Source organism: Chelonoidis abingdonii, chromosome 11, assembly GCF_003597395.2.
Source record: "Chelonoidis abingdonii isolate Lonesome George chromosome 11, CheloAbing_2.0, whole genome shotgun sequence".
Classification (NCBI taxonomy): Eukaryota; Metazoa; Chordata; order Testudines; family Testudinidae; genus Chelonoidis; species Chelonoidis abingdonii.
The window spans coordinates 31,281,586-31,299,167 of NC_133779.1; the positions used below are offsets into that span (position 1 = coordinate 31,281,586).

The following is a 17,582-nucleotide window of genomic DNA, read 5'->3' on the forward strand; positions in this document are numbered from 1 at the left end:
ACATAGGTAGCATATACATTGCATGGATGCAGTCCACATAATGAAGTTCTTAGGACACCTTGCTAGTCTCATCCACAGTGAAGGGATGGGAGTACACTGCAATAAGGATCAGTTCTTTACATGGCATTTCCCTCCTTCAGATTCCAAAAAATGATCTCAAAATGCAATGCAAAAGCTTAAGGACTAAACAGGGGCTGACACAGGCTAGAAAAAGTTCTACTTTCTGCAAGAAACATTTAATTGAACACAATGAGTTACAGGAGGACAGGTTTACAGAATAATAACCGTAACAGACTGTTTAAAAATGAAAATAATTCTAACTGGCAGCTGTACCATTGCCAAAGCAATGCCTAGTACAGCAGCAGTAGTAAAATACAAATCCAGCCTTCTTGTAGTACTCAATAAGCAACAATCCTGTGGAATTTTTTTTTTTTAAAGGAAAGGGTTAATATAGCATCAGTCACTTTGACATGGGATATTTCTCAACCAACCCAGTGGCTTGAGTAGAACTACTCCCAAAAGGTGGTCATTACTTTCCAGGAAATGCCCTGGGTCCTCACTGTTATTGCTAAACATTCCTATTAGACAGAGGCTCTGGGGAGTTACTTCTGTCCCAAATTTTGGGATACCAGCAACTCATACAACTGGTTAGAGGTGCAATATTTGAATTAATCTTTTATATATTCTCAGTGGACACTTCCAGGCATGAATTATGCATGGATACCCTAAGACAAAAATAATTTGCAATTAAGTGGATATTTTCTTCAATCTATATATAAACTCAGACCTTCCCTATCTCCTCACCCCACCCCTCCTGGATGATTTAATTTTCATCCATCGCTAGTCTCCCCCATTATTTGCACAAGAAGAGACTGAGGAATAATTCAAGGTACCCACGGTGAAGCCAAAAAACTTATGAACACATTAAGGCAGGTTTCACATCATTTCACTGTTGGACAAAGAATGCTGGTCACTCCACTGCACATGCAAGTAAGAAAGAGTCAATGCTCAATAAAAAGCATTAGGTTCATTTTTAGATATTAATTATAGGAAAGTCAAAAACTTTTGCCTTTCTTGTTTTAAAAGAGGTCAGAACATTACTGCTTTCACGTGCAGATGTACAGACAAATCTATGGGAATGGACTTCCTTCACTCCACACATACTAAAACAGAGATTGGAGTGCTTGGCACCAGAAAAGAGGAGGAAATTTTCCTCCCTGTTGGCCAGAAATGAGTCATACTGTACCTTCTATTTTTAGCTGCAAAGGTGTCTCCAACCAGACTTACACCAAAAGTTGAATATTGATACTACACACTGATATACTTAGCTCTGAAATGCCTAATGAGCTATGCTTGGACACACACAGGCTTCCATGACAAGTACTGGCAACTAAAGCATTCATTGTGGTGTTGGAACTAATTATAGAAACAGGTTGTCACTGATAAAAAATTGATTCATAGAGTGTAATTTTTCAAGCTCATCACAGCCTGAAGTGGAAGAGGCACCAACTTTTCATCTCTTAGGACTACTCATCAAATCCTATCTGGTCTTAAGAGAAAAATGAAATTCAGTGACCTGAATTCACATATGGAATGACAATCTACAACATACAGTCTGGTACAAACTGGTAGCTTACAGCAAAGTGGCCAAGGAGTGAAAGAGCATCTCTCTTGCCCTCCGTGTGTGTCAGGTGAGAGGAAAAAAATTGTTTCTCTAGGTCACTTAAAAAGTACTAAGATAGAAAAGTCTAGAAAAATTTGACCCCACTGTATCATTGACCCATGAATAGGAGGGAATTTGGTTTCAAGTTTTAGCTCTCCCCCCACTTTTGCATTCCTTTATTCACCTTCACACTTTTGTATTCCCCTGACCCTTTAGAAAAGGAGGGGGAAGTGTAGTTTAGTTAAGTTCATCTTCAAAAATACCCAGCAATTAATGAGCAATCAGCTTCTCAACTTTTTCCTGAAGTGGACATCGAACATGCTCAAAAGGTACAGGTGGATGGTTGGTGCAATTTAGTCTGCAGACACTCTTGGCTTTGTAAATAGTTGTGCTGACCCTGCTGACAGGGTTTAGACTAGGAATTCTTAGATGGAACTCCCTGGAAGAAAGAAGCAGAGAGAAACACTTGGTAAATCATCAGGGACTTTTACGTTTTTGTAGCAAGTGGTCTCTTTAAGGATCAGGGTGAGGTCTCATCTAGATCTTCAAACACGACTGCCTCTTTGGCCCCAGCTTTTCACCATGGTAGTCTGTTATGTTATCTGGCTGGCTGCTGTTGCTGGACTGTTTCACCAGAAAGGCCCAAAAGGTATGGAGTGCTCAAATAAGGCTACAGTTAATCGAAGTGGCAACACAAGGAAGAGGAGGAAGCCCAAATATAAGACAGCACCTTCCATAGGCCACACAAGTTCCATCATAATGATTAGCCTCCCAGTATGGAAAAACAAAAAGGTCACTCCTGATCCTACATGGCACTCAAATGCAACTGCCACTGCCTCCAAGGGGGGCTTTTTCTTTTTTCCTCTTAGGTCATTTTAAGGCTCTTATCTTCCTCTAAGTTTTTATTTCTTGCCCAAGAAGCTCACAAGTCTACAGTCTAAGTAACAAAGCCGCAAGGATACTGGCTCTCTCATTTCAGTGACAGATTACTGGTTGCTTTTCCTGGGAAATAACTTAAAATGATCAAACATTAAATAGTCATTGAGTACTGTTTTTGTCTCAGTGCATAAATTTAACATATGGCTCCTGGCTAGGGTTGTAACAAAGCAATACATCAAAAGAACACTAATAATGTTAGTTTTTGTTCCATAACACGGCTTATTGTGTTTGGGTACCGCAGTGCATATCACACACTAAATGAAGATCAATGAAGTATCTTGGGTTGGCACTACACTAAGAGTTGAAGATAAAACCACTGCTTGATTTTTTTTTTTAAATTAGTATTAGTTAAAACAGCTGAGTATGGAATAAATAAATAAATAAATAAGTCTTCCTTCAAAATGGACCCACATATCTTGGTTGTGTACTAAGCACATGTGATAAGTACCAAGTGACAATCCGGGAGAACAAAATCCTCTATTTGATCCAAAGAATAGGTACAGAATAGTCAGTAACAATGCAAGCTCACTCCATATATAATGTCTCCACCACAGTATCTCACTCCTGGCCTAGAGGGACCACCTAGCTTCTCTGCTAAGAATGTTGAAAGGGGGTTAATCTCAGTTGTGATGGTGTTATGACAGAGCCTCCTGTCAATTTAGAATTAAGCCCCCCAAATTACTTTCACATTAACATCAACCCCACCCCTCCCCGCCACAACTTTCAGGTCACCGTCACCATGCGTGTAGAATTGAGCCTGTGAGATAAGGTTTAAAAACGAAACAACAGCTCAAAAGATCCACACTAAACCCATGTATTGTTAAAAGAAGCTCCTACCTCCTTTAATGTGCATACTGGAGAAGAATTTAGTGCCAATTTTAAGATTCCATTTGGATACATTTTCTTCCTCACCACAGTGCTATTCAGTTCAAACTGAAAGGTGAGAAAGGAGGTAAGTGTCAGAGTTACCATTACCTGGACTATACATTCTCCATCTCCTGGTCATGGTCTTGTTCCTCCTCTTCCTCCTCTCCTTCTTCATCACCACCTTCCTTCTCTGAAGGAGCTTCCCCATCCCTTGCTATTTCCTCCACATGGGCGAGCATGTCAGCCATCAGTGCTTCCTCCAGCCTCTTCCGCACCTGCTGTACAAGCTCCTCCTGCTTCCTACCAGGAAAGAATTAAATACTTGTATTACTTTTCACAGCTGCCAAATTCAAGGGAAGAGTGTGAAAATCCCTCAGCTGTGAGGCTGCAGGAGGGTGATGTAGAATGCTACAAAAACAGTATTTTAAAATATCACATCATGTTTACATATATTTTATGTGGAGCTGGTAGCAACACCAATTTTGTCTAACACTTCCCATAATATGACCCTGTTTTCAGTTGGCAAACATTTGGGCTGAAATTTGGCATACCAAGTGTCTGCCTCAGCATAATCCATATGCACAAGAGGTTCAAATTAAGGTTTCAAAGGTAACCTTAATTCTGGCATTTGCTAATTTTTGTGTGCTTGATTTTGCAACCCGAAAAGACAGTTACTCACCTTTGTAACAGTTCTTCGAGATGTGTTGCTCATGTGCATTCCAATTAGGTGTGCACGCGCTGCGTGCATGATCGTCAGAAGATTTTTACCCTAGCAACACTTGGTAGGTCGGCTGAGGCACCCCCTGGAGCGGCGCCTTTACAGCGCCGGATATATACCCCAGTCAATCAGGGCCCCCTCAGTTCCTTCTTGCCGGCTACTCTGACAGAGGGGAAGGAGGGCGAGTTTGGAATGCATATGAGCAACACATCTCAAAGAACAACAGTTACAAAGGTAACTGTCTTTTCTTCTTTGAGTGCTTGCTCATATCGATTCCAATTAGATGACTCCCAAGCCTTTCTAGGCGGTGGTGTCAGAGTGAGACGTCGCAGAGTGGAGAACTACTGAGCCAAATGCCGCGTCACCCCTTGACTGTTGGACAATCACATAGTGGGAAGCAAAGGTATGTACCAGTGACCAAGTTGCTGCCCTACAGATCTCCTGTATGGGTACATGAGCCAGGAAGGTGGAGGAGGAAGCTTGAGACCGGGTGGAGTGGGCAGTAAGGTACGTAGTTAGCACGCCAGCCAAGTGATAGCACGCACAGATGCAAGATGTGATCCATGACGAGATGAGCTGGGCGAAGACCAGCAGGCCCTTCATCTGGTCTGCCACAGCTACCAACTGCTGGGTCGTCCTCCTAAAAAGGTTTCATTCATTTGATGTAAAAGGTGAGGGCCCTGCGAATGTATAGGGAGTGCAGCTGTTGTTCTCGTCAAGAAGTGTGTGGCTTCGGATAGAAGACCTGAAGGAAGATGTCTTGGTTGACATGGAAGGCAGACACCACCTTAGGAAGAAAGGAAGGGTGTGGTCGCAGCTGTACCGTGTCCTTATGAAACACCTTATATGGTGGCTCTGACACACGTCTCGCCAAGGTGATAGTGACAAGGAAAGCTGTTTTCCAGGAAAGGTACAGGAGCGAGCAAGTGGCCATCGGCTCGAATGGGGCATGCATGAGTCTGGATAGGACCAAGCTGAGGCCCCACGTAGGGGCTGGATGCCGAATTTGCAGGTACAGACGTTCCAATCCCTTGAGGAACCTGCTGACCATGGGATTGGAGAAGACCAAGTGCCCATTTTCGCCCGGGTAGAAGGCCAAAATCACTGCTAAGTATACTCTGATGGATGAAACTGCTAGGCCCTGCTGTTTCAAGGACAAGAGATAGTCTAAGATGGTAGGCGCTGGCGCCTCCAGAAGGACAGCATTGCCCAGAGCACACCAGCAGGAGAAACGCTTCCACTTGGCCAAATACGTGGACCTAGTAGAGGGCTTTCTGCTACCCAAAAGTACCTGTTGCACTGAGCGGGAGCAACGTCGCTTAGATAGAGTTAGCCATGCAGCATCCATGCTGTGAGGTGGAGGGATTGCAGGTCCAGATGACAGAGCCGGCCGCATTCCAGAGTGATTGGGTCCGGCCACAACGGAAGTGGAACTGGAGTGGTCACTGAGAGATTGAGGGGAGTGATATACCAATGCTGCTTGGGCCACGCCGAGATGATCAAGATTAAATGGGCCCTGTCTCTGCACAACTTGAGAAGAACCTTGTGGATTAACGGGAATGGAGGAAAGGTGTAGTACAGGTGGTCTTTCCACGGTATCAAGAAAGCAGCTGATAGGGAACCCGGGGAGTGCCCTTGGAGAGAGAACAGAACACCTGGGACTTCAGATTCTCGCAAGAGGTAAAAAGGTCTATCTGGGGAAAACCCCACTTCCGGAAAACAGAATGGATAATGTCCGGGCGAATCAACCACTCGTGAGCCAGAAAGGATCTGCCGAGGTGATCTGCCAAGGTGTTTTGGACTCCTGGGAGAAACGATGCCACCGGGTCAATCGAGTGGGCTATGCAAAATTCCCACAGTTGAATGGCTTCCTGACAGAGGGGGGACGATCGCGCTCTCCTTTGTTTGTTGATATAAAATATGGCCGTTGTGTTGTCTGGGGAAACTGCAACATAACGGCCCTGAAGATGCTTGCGGAACACCTGGCATGCCAGCTGCACTGCTCTCAGTTCCCGTACGTTGATGTGCAGGGAAGTCTCTTGTGTGGACCAAAGGCCCTGTGTGCAAAGGTCCACGAGGTGAGCACACCAATCCAAAGAAGATGTGTCTGGTCAGGACCAGGGAGGGCTGCAGGGCATGGAATGGCACCCCTTTGCATACTGAGCTGGGGTTCAGCCACCAGACCAGGGAGGTTAAGACTTCCATCAGAACTATGAACACTGTGTCCATATTGTCCCGGCCTGGGCAGTATATGGTTGAGAGCCAGGCCTGAAGTGGACGGAGGCGTGGTCTAGCATGTCTGGTCATGAAGGTGCAAGATGCCATGTGTCTCAGAAGACTGAGGCACGTGTGTGCTGTCGAGGTCAGGAAGCTTTGGAAGCCATGGATAATGCTTGCCATGGACTAGAAACAGGAGTGCAGTAGGCATGCACGGGCGAGTTTTGAATCCAGGACTGCTCCGATGAAGTCTATTCTTTGAGTCAGCGCCAAAGTGGACTTTTTGACATTGAGCAGCAGGCCCAACTGTCTGAACAAGCTCATGGTGAACTGGACATGAGATTGCACCTGCTCCTTGGAGTGACCCTGAATGAGCCAGTCATCGAGGTACGGAAACACTTGGATCCAATGTTGATGGAGTGAGGCAGCTATGACGGCCATACACTTTTTAAAGATCCTTGGTGCCGTGGATAGGCCGAAGGGAAGGATGGTAAATTGGAAATGCTGCTGGTTGACCACAAAGTGAAGGAAACACCTGTGCGGCGGGTAAGTCGCTATGTGGAAGTATGCGTCCTTCACGTCAAGGGTGGTGTACCAGTCTCTAGGAAAGGGATAATGGTCCCCAGGGAAACCATGCGGAACTTCACCCTTACCATGAATTTGTTGAGTCCATGCAGGTCCAGGACGGGCTGTAGCCCCCCCTTTGCCTTGGGGATTAAGAAGTAATGGGAGTAAAACCCCCTGCCCCTCAGTTCCCTTGGAACCCCCTCCATAGCTCCGATAGTTAGGAGCGTTTGCCCCTCCTGTAGGAGGAGTTGCTCGTGAGAGGGGTCCCTGAAGAGGGACGGGAGGGAAGGTGGGAGGGGGAGGACAAAAACTGAAGGCGGTATCCACTTTCCACCATACGTAGGACCCATCGGTCTGATGTTATGTGGGACCACGCAAGGAGGAAATAGAAGAGGCGGTTGGTGAAAGGTGGGGAAGGATCCTGGAAGGAGACTGGTGCTCCACCCTCGGGCGCACCTTCAAAAGGTTTGCTTGGACCCCACCGAAGGTTTGGGGGGCCCTGGTTCTGGCCTGTCTAAGGACCAGACGGTCTCTTCCTACCACCCCGGCCGCATCTTCTAGAGAAGTCCTGTCTCGGCCGAGGATTAGGGTAGGTGCGCTGTGGTTGAGGTTGGAAGGGCCTATGTTGCGTCACCGGGGTATGCATGCCCAATGAACGCATGATGGCCCGGTTATCCTTCAGACTCTGGAGTCAGTCTTGTCAGAAAACAGACCATGGTCATCAAAGGGCAGGTCCTGGATAGTCTGCTGGAGTTCCGGTGGGAGACCGGAGACCTGCAGCCACAAGATGCGGTGCATAGCTATGCCCACGGCTAGAGTCCTAGCTGCTGAGTCTGCCGCATCTATTGAGGCCTGCAAAGATGTCCTGGCTACTTTCCTGCCCTCTTCCAGTAGGGCCCTGAACTCCTCCCTGGACTCCTGAGGAATAAGCTCTTTGAACTTTTCCATCGAGTTCCAGGTATTATAATTGTAGCGACTCAAGAGGGCTTGCTGGTTAGCCACCCTGAATTGTAAGCCACCAGTAGAATAAATCTTGTGGACGAATAAATCCAGGTGTCAATCCTCCTTGGATTTAGGAGCGGGAGCTTGTTGGCCGTGTCTTTCCCTCTCGTTAACAGACTGTACAATGAGGGAGCATGGTAGGGGGTGAATATACGAGTATTTGTAGTCTTTGGAGGGGATCAAGTACTTCCTCTCCACCCCCTTGGCAGTGGGAGGAATAGAGGCTGGATATTGCCAGATTGTATTGGCATTAGCCTGTATGGTCCGAATAAATGGCAAGGCTATACATATTGGTATTAGCAGATGGAATGTCCACTACTGGATCCTCAACCTCCACCACTTCCTCCACCTGGAGGCTCATGTTTTATGCCACCCTGCGAAGCAACTCTTGGTGTGCACGGAGGTCTATAGCTTGGGAGCCAGAGGAGGACGTACCTGCCACTGCCTCATCGGGCGAAGACGAGGAGGATACTCCAGGGACTAACGGGTCCTGAGGCAAGTCTTGCTGGGGAGGATCCGGTTGCCCTAGGTCCATCATGCTAAGGGCATGAGCCTGAGCCGAGGGCAGGGTCATTGCCTCCAAACCCCCCGGGTGAGGGTGACTCACAGTGGCCTCCGGTACCCGGGGCTCTGAGTGAGCAGAGCGAGAAGCCCCCAAGGGGAAACCTTGGGCCTGATGGTATGCCCAAGGGGTCCAAAAGGACCACTGCAGAGGTCCCTGACCAGGATCCTGCCCCTCGTCATACCATTGGCTAGCACCATCCACATCCTGGTCCTGGACATGGTAGCCACTTTCTGCCTGGGACAACCTTGAGTTGGGATGGGACAGCCAAGGTGGAGCCGAACACGCATGCTGGGTCGACCTATCTTGCGTTGTCGCCCCATGCCCTGTGATGGAGATCAGCACCGTGGTCTCGAGCGGTACCGCAACCTGGATCGGGACCAGCGGTCATATTGGTGTCGGAAGGCAGATCTGGACCTCAACGAAGATCTATGGGTGGAACGGTGCCAGGATCGACTACGAGTAGACTGGCGTCGGGATTGGTGCTGGAAGCTGGACCAGTACCAACTGTACCAGGAAGAAAATCTTTGTGAGGCAGAGCAGCGCCGCGATGGTGATCGGTGCTGGGACTGCGAGCGGTGCTGTGGACGAGACTAGTGTCTGGATCGGGACCGTGACCAGGATTGGGACCAGGATCAGTGCTGTCCCGTCTTGCTCTGCGACAGAGGGTGCATCATGGAGGGCTTTCCTTTCGAGGGAACAGCCCGTACCGGTCGTACCGAAGGTTGCGACAGTCTCAGCTCGGTGAGCGCAATCAGGTCGCGTGCCTTTGAGGAAGTCCCCAGGGTGGAAGGCAGACGAGCTCGACCACGGAACACACCGGGAAGCTTACATGCACCAGACTCAACGGCACTTGTGGCACTGGAATCAATGGTGCTGGAGTTGGCGCCTTCGCGGGGCGGTCCAGCACGGGACGTGACTCTGAGGGAGGCACAGGCGGTGCCGGCAACTGCAAAGGAGCAGCAGGTTGTTTGTGCTGCTTCTTGGGTCCCAGAAACAGCGAGCGGTGTGGAAAAGGTGCCGGAGACGTCCGGTGCCGGGAGTCTTTGCCAGTGCCTGGACGTGAAGCTGTTGCTTCCAGTGCTAGAGGTGCGCTTCAGACTGACTGGGACAGCGCCGGGTCTCAATGCGGAGCTGAGGACACTGGGCTAAGTGCCACTTCCGTAAGGAGCTCCTTCAAGTGGAAGTCCCACTCCTTTTTAGTCCAAGGCTTGAATGCCTTACAAATGCGGCACTTATCTGATTACAGGATTCCCCCAGGCACTTCAAACAGGAGTCGCGGGGGGTCTCCTGTAGATATGGACTTAAGGCAGGCTGAGCACAGTTTGAAACCCAGAAACCTAGCCATGAGCCTGAATCCCAGGAGGGAGGGAAAGGGAGAAGCCCCCCAATTACTATTTACACTAACAACGATAACTATTAACTGCAACTAGAAACTAATAACTACTCTATAAAAACTATCTACAACTATAAACGAGCTAAAAGCGAGGGAAGTGGAGATCAGCTAAGCCACGCTCCACAGTTCCAATGACCATCACAGGTGGCAAGAAGGGACTGAGGGGGCGCTAGGTCGATTGGGGTATATATCCAGCGCCGTAAGGGCCCCACTCCAGGGGGGCCTCAGCTGACCCACTGAGTGTTGCTAGGGTAAAAATCTTCCGATGATCGTGCACACAGCATGTGCGCACCTAATTGGAATCGATATGAGCAACACATCTCGAAAGAACATACAGGTTTCTGTGTGTGTGTGCGCACGCCCGCACACGAAAGTCAAATATTCTCTTGTAAATCTGCACAGATTTATCCAGGAGCTATGTCAATTATTACTTTAATGCAGCAGACATGCACACTAGGTAGCATAATCACTTAGCAGCTGAACCTCTCAAGTTAGAGGCTGGAATACAATTAGGACACTAAACAGATTAAAGGCAGAAATCAGACCTACCTTAAAATGTTTGCTGGAGAACCTCACCCAATTTAGTTCGTTGCAGATATCAAACAACGTGTCAATAAACTTTCTATTTGTATGGTGCACCAGCAGTTGACTATTCCCAACCCTGTGCCAATGGAGGACGCAGGTGCATAAAATGTGAATTGGATGTGCCACGTTAATTACTTCCCTGCATGTATGACATGAAGAGAAGTACAGAAGTTTACCAGACAGAAAAGGATGTTAAGGCCCTCTGAGGAGAAATGTGAGATAGGGGAAGAAGCAGTAATAACTGACAGTGACTTTGGAAAGAAGAGGAATGGATTGATTATATTCCAGGTATAAAGAGTATTATCACAATTTACATTCTGTAACTGCCTTACTTTGCAAAAATCCAACAGTTGAGGTATTTGGTATCTTCATTTTACAGCACAGCAAACAATGAAGTAAACATCCAAAGGGTTTCAACTCTTTGGCTCATCAGACCTAAGACAACATACACTTGGCACACATACCCTTGTACACAAAAACCTTGATCCAGATCCAGAGCCATTCCTCAGAAAGGATATGTATTCATTATCCACAGACATCAGAGAAGAGGCAGCAGGACAATGTCAGAGCTCAGCATAATGACTCTGAGGTATCCTTGCAAATGGAAGTCAGATCCAGAATCTAATGTTTCCTTGACTTTTCAGCACACAAGAGGCTTGCACGAGTTTGACTTTCCTCTACTGGGTAAGAGAAGCCCATCAGCCAGCCTAGGGACAATTTTAAAAGTATCTTAGACAAGTACAGTTTAATCCTCAAACTTGTTGAATAAAATCAAAGTGCATGGAGTGAACAGCTGAGGATGGCCAGAAGAGGAATTTAATAACAGCAGGGAATAGAGAAGAAAAAGCAGTTTCTTCTGCTTTTCATTGTGACTTACAAGGAAACAAGAGGCCAGACAGACATATTGGTCAGTCACTGCAGCCAGCATTTAAGTAGAGGTCAGAAGTTTGAGTTGTGGAGAAGAATTACATTTCACTCACTTAAACCACATGTTACTGTCCATGGCTGCCAAACAAAGGATAACTAGCTATTTTACAATTCTTCTTCTGTAAGATCTTGTAGGATTTCTCCCTCCTGGTTTTTAGTCCCTTAGGCCTGAACCTGGCAGAACTTCCCTATTAAAGATTTTTGACTCTAAGGCATCAGAATAGTACAAAGCAGTTCCTACTAGTCAGCAAGCTCCAAATGCTGCCCTCAGAATGTTCCAGTCAGCTCATTGGAATGAGCAAGAAAACATCAGATCAAAAATGCACTCCAGAGAGAAGGCACCTCAAAAGAAAAGTAACCTTCAAATTCTGAGGAGATAGGCAGATGAATGAGAATCTTATACAATATGATCAACGAAGCAAAATTACAAGGCAAGTAATTTTCTCTTTTCTGCAGATAGTATTCTATGCAGCAGTCTCACCTCTTAGAGAGCAAGCTTGAGACGTGTCCCCAAAAGAAAAAAAGGACTGCAAAGTTGCAACAAGTAGAAATAGCAAAGCCAATGCCAACAGTATAGAAAGGAGAGGTTAACTTACCTTGTACATTAACTGGAAAATTTGGAGAGGTTTTGCTCCTATGGGTGCGCCACATCAGGATGTGCATGTGTCTGTGCACTCCGGAGCAGAGATTCTGTCAGCAGTATTTGTGAGTTCATGGTTACGCTCTACACATCCCTGTGCTCCCACAGAAGGGTACATAGGGAAGGTCAGACCTGTTGCTGCTCCGATTCCTTCTCAACCATGAAGTCAAGTGAGAAGATGACTCTGGAGCAGAGAGGAAGGATGGCAAACAGCAGAGCATCCATTGGGACAAAACACCTCAAAAACTCCAGTTACTGTACAAGATGAGTAACCTCTCATTTGAGTTATTGTCTCTGTGGATGTTCCATGTCAGGAAGTTCCCGAGCAGTACCCCAAATGAATGAGGAGGATGCTGAGGAGAAGAATTCAATAGGGACCATAGAAGAGCATCTCTAAAGGTTATGTTGGCTCTAGAAGCATGCACAAGAGCATAGTGCTGGGGAAAACCGTGCACCAAAGATCAGCTGGCAGCTCTGCAAATGTACAAGATGGGACCTCTCTCTATCCCAAGCTAAGTGCTCTCTCTCTGATATGCTAGAGTAATACACTATTGTTCTATTGTCCAGCCAAAGAGGAGCAGGTTTCCTTCCTCAGTGGTTGGAGAAATCATCCCTTGCTGATGCAATTTTCTTTTGGTGCCATACAGAGAAGGCTTTTTATCTAAGTGGCAAAGAGATCCAGCTTCAGTGTTCCACTGGAGGAAAATACTAGGAATCAATTAGCCTGCAATTGTGTTCTCCTTTCTTACCAAGTACATAACTAAGAACGTCTTGTGGAATACAACCTACTCTCTCACATGAAGAACTTACTGACAGAGGAGGCATGATCCAGCACTTCCCTGCTGGTTGATGTAAAACATGGTAGCCTGATTGCACCAGAATCGCTTTTTATTTATATCTCAAATCTCTGATGGTCCTTAGTGCTAGAGGACCACCCTCAACTCCCTCTAGAAGAGGCATAATGGCTCCCTGAGTAACCTACAACTTTTCTTTGACCAGTTATTGATTCAGTTCCCCAAGATATAGGATAGGATTGAGCCCAGCTACCTTTTTCACTATCGACACTTAGAATATATCCTTCTCTCTCTCTTTTGTCCACTAGAATAGGCTCGATGACCCTCTGCCAGGAGGAATTGGCTTTCCTACTGCAGCTCTTCCAAATATTGAGCAGCCTAAGACAATTTTGTAATGAGCAATAGAGTGTTTTCTGAAAACCTGATCTCATGGACCCAAGCAACAATGTTCAGGACCTGTACACCTAAAGTGACCAATGACCTTAGATGGTAAAATAGCTCCCACTCTGCCTCTTGGCGGCAAATTCGTGGCAGTCTACTGGCAATAGCAGGCTTGCTAAACACTCTGGAACCTTGCAAAAATCCTTCCGTTTTTAAAGGGGACTGAAGACCCTTCAACTTCTGATACTGAGGCACAGGGCTATTGCACTGAACTTATGTGAAAGATGGTTTTTGAAGTAGAGTCTTTCCATTCTTTCCTATAAAGCAGTGGTTCTCAAACTTTTGTACTGGTGACCCCTTTCACACAGCAAGCCTCTGAATGCGACACCCCCCCCCCCAATAAATATATAAAAAAAAGTGTTTTTAATTTAACATTATTTTAAATGCTGGAGGCAAAGTGAGGTTTGGGGGTGAAGGCTGACAGCTCGCGACCCCCCATGTAATAACCTCATGACCCCCTGAGGGGTCCCAACCCCCTGCTATAAAGGACCTATGGTGTGAGACAGGCCCAAGAGAATATCAAATGGCCCTTTGTCCTCTTTGCCCTCTGCAAAGAAGCTTCCATCTACTCACCAAATGAGTTATTCTCTTTTGTAGGTCAGGTTTTCAAACTTTCAAAAGACCTTTTACAGAAACCACTTATCCAAAACCAAGCAAGCATACAGTCATCCTATAATCTAAGGCAGCAGCCCACTCCGAAGACCCTTCCCCAAAGTCACTGAAACATGATGTCAGGTCAGTTCTACACTCTCATGAACTAGCTTTTTATATCATGGCATTTTTCTTGAGTAAGAGAACTGCCCAGAGTGGAGGTGTTCTTCCACAGCTCCACCTGAGTTTTTGCCATGAAAGTCTGGTAGTCTACAATGCAAAGGGCTGTAGCCTCCATCCAAATGAATTTCAATGCTGTAGCTCAGAAATCTGGGGTGCAGAATTATAGGTAAAGAGAAGCTTCTTACTGGACATGGCTTCTTCCAATACCAATCTTCCACGGAGAGGGTAGAAGACACAGCCAGAAACCTTCCTCTGGGACAGCAGTCCCCCAACTTTTTATCTCATGACCACCCTTATCCCTGTTTGCACCGCCCCTAAGCACAAGGGGGGCCAGGACCAGGAAGAGAGCTGGGTAGCACTCCTTCCTCACCCTCAAGGTGACTGGACTAGGTCCCAGCCTGGGCCCCCAGCTGTGCCTCCCTCCAAACATTCCTCCATGCCCTCCTAGGGCATGCCCCACATTTTGGGGACTTCTGCTCTGAGAGGATGTAATTTTTTTTCTGCCTTTCAGACTGAGCAGATGTGCAAGGAGCTTCCCCCACTTTTTCTTCAGCTGGTTCGAAACAGCCATTCCCTATTGCAGGGGTGGGCAAATTTTTTGGCCTGAGGGCTGCATCGGGTTTTGGAAATTGTATGGATGGCTGGTTAGGGGAGGGGGTCGTGGGCTGGTCCACACCCCCTATCCACCCCCCCCCAGGACTCCTGCCCCATTCAACGCCCCCATGTCCCTGATCAAACCCCCCACCCGCATGTTCCTGTGCACCCCGCCCCGCCCCCAAGGACCCCTGGCTTATCCACCCCTCCCTCCGCACTGCCTGACCACCCCTGGAACCACCACCTCTGACTGCCCCCACCGACGCCACATCCAACCCCTCCTCTCATTCCTGACAGCCCCCCCGGGACTCCTGCCCATCCAATCACCCCTTCTCCCTGTCCCCTGACTGGCCGTGGAGCCCCTGCCCTTGACTGCCCCCCGCTGCCCCATCCAACCTCTCCTCTCATTCCTGACTGCCCCCCAGGACCCGTGCCCCCATTCAACCCCCCTGTTCCTCACTCTCTGACTGCTCCAACCCCTATCCACACCCCCACCCCCTGACCACCATCCTGAACTCCCCTGCCCTCTATCCAACCCCTCCTGCTCCCTGCTCCCTTACCGCACTGCCTGGAGCACCAGTGGCTGGTGGCACTACAGCTGCGCTGCCCAGCTGAAGCCAGCCACGCCGTCGCCACCACGCAGCATAAAGCACCGGTTCAGGCCTGCCCCAGGACTCACAGCCCGGCTGCCCAGAGCATTGTGGGGGAGGGGCCGGGGGCTGTGGGGGATGGGCCGGGGGCTAGTCTCCCAGGACAGGAGGGTCCCGCGGGCTGGATGTGGCCTGTGGGCCGTAGTTTGCCCACCTCTGCCCTATTGGATGGGATAATTCTCACCACCAGGGGGCCTGCATCACCTTCTACTCTACTAGTGCTGCACAGAAGGGTCAGAAATCTTAAGGGCTAGGAAAGTCCTGCTAGTTGTTATCAGTGTCATACTAAGGAGCTAGGCCTATGAGTGAGAACCCCAAGAGATGGTATTTTCAGGCAAATGGGATTTCACCTAGCTCTATATTAATTTGAACGGTTTCCTTCTTTAATACAGACTTTCAGTTTCCAAGTTCTGGAGGGAATCACACTTCTCTCTGATCCAATGGGAAAAGATCCAAATTCATCCTACCAGGACTTGTGTAACCCATACTAACATGCTAATGCAGCTCTTTATCCCGCTCTAGTAGCTAAACAACCACAACAACAACAAGTTTGTGTGTCTGCTACTATTTGAGCTAACGGACCCAGTCCTTTAGCTCAAGCAGTCAAAGCTTTTAGAATCAGAGGTCCCGTCAATAACTGAAGATGACTTCTTCGAGGACACTGTTACATTTTTACAAAAGGTCAAGGAAAAAAAAAAAAAAAAAAAAGAAATTATGCAACTGCAGGTTTTTAAAATTTTGAGAAAAATCTTACTCCAATGAAAATATTGTTCTGCAGAAATACAAAAAGGATAATTTGCACACATGCACACCTTTCCCCACCAGGGGCAGCTGCTGCCTTGGAAGATCTGCTATAAATCTACAGTACTGCAGCAAGGATTGCTACTGCCACACAAACAGGGAAACATTTTTTCTGAGTAGTATAAAGCTGGAGTTCAAAGTCAATGTTTTGGTCATTACTTAATACAGCACACACCACTTCCACACAGCATGATTATCTGGGAGCATGAAATTTAGTGGAACTGATGGCTCTGCTCAAAGCTTTCTTGGGTCGGTTCTATGGCAATTAAAAGTAGTAGGTGCCTAGAGAAGAGCGGAAATCAGCAGTGTCATCCTCTACCAGGGTGACAAAATATTTCTTTCCTCAAAAGATGGAAGAGGTAAAATTAACCTAGTCCAAACACAATAGCCAGAGCTAATGTTCTTTTCTTTCATTTCCTGTGAAATCAAGTTAATAACTTGACACACTAGTTTAAAGCAATCAAATAAACCCATTGAGCCATACTCGTCTATCAGGTATAAGCTAAGCTTTGATAAGAAGGGCATTAACTGTTGTACGCTCAAAAACCATTCCAAAAGCAAACCAGTGACATTTCTTGTTAATACCTAATATCTTCATCCGTCACCATAAATGCTTTGCAGAGCGGCTGAGAGGTGTTTAGCCAAACTCCAGGGTTCTTCTCCACAGCTGCAGAGAGCTGTCCAGTGATGGGCATAGTGCTAGTGTGCAAGGCACTAGCTATAGCAGACAGGAGGGTTTCATCTGTGCAACCAGGTCCAACCCCTAAAGAGAGAAAAATTCTGTAATTTCCACCAACTTAACAGCAATAACTAAAAATAATACAGGCTGCTGCATTCTTTATTTGGTAAGTGGCAGAGCTGTGTACTGATACTTTAAAAGTCAGCATATTTGTTCTACGCATCCCATGTTAAACAGATCCTGCTGATGCAATGACATAGCAATTCCTTTATATTTTAAAATGGCACACATTTTCTTCTTTTTTTCCAGTTGTCCTACACATCCCAGTCTAAGCCTTGAGGATAGTCCCTCCATTACAGCTACCCTCCCACAAGGATGGCTGGCTGAAACTTCCTTCCGGACCTATCAAAAGAGCTCCTTAATTAACTTGAGTGCAAGAGATGCTGTTGAGTGACATGTCCCTCAGGGCTAAGTACACTGAATTTAAGCCTGACCCCAGTCATAGCCAGTTCTTTCTGAAGTTGGGACTTGCCCACAAAGTGCTAAACACCTGACAGCAAGTCGGTTAAACCTACATTATCTTCAAAATATAGCTAATACAACAGTGCTAGGCCTACAGTTAAAAGCGTGATCCAATTACCTTGTAAACCCTTTGGAAGGTCCATTGTTTTCACCAGCTCTTCTGCAATGTCAAAGGCATTCAGTCCACTTAGTTTCTTCTCCCAGAAGAGCTAACAAAGAAAACATTTATTCATTCATGCAAAAC

The 17,582-nt window shown here is 47.1% G+C and overlaps 1 protein-coding gene across 2 annotated transcripts in view; it reads right to left on the reverse strand.

Moving 5' to 3' along the window:
• Nucleotides 1-214: 214 nt before the first annotated feature.
• Nucleotides 215-17,582, reverse strand: part of MBD3 (methyl-CpG binding domain protein 3) — a 34,113-nt gene continuing 16,745 nt past the window's right edge. For both annotated transcript variants that reach the window (XM_032798974.2, XM_032798973.2), the window contains exons 4-7: nucleotides 17,457-17,547; nucleotides 16,723-16,900; nucleotides 3,578-3,769; nucleotides 215-2,102 (exon numbers count right to left, since the gene is read on the reverse strand). In XM_032798974.2, coding sequence (XP_032654865.1) covers nucleotides 3,583-3,769; nucleotides 16,723-16,900; nucleotides 17,457-17,547 — 456 coding nt within the window. In that variant the 3' untranslated portion in view covers nucleotides 215-2,102; nucleotides 3,578-3,582. The remainder of the gene's footprint in view (nucleotides 2,103-3,577; nucleotides 3,770-16,722; nucleotides 16,901-17,456; nucleotides 17,548-17,582) is intronic.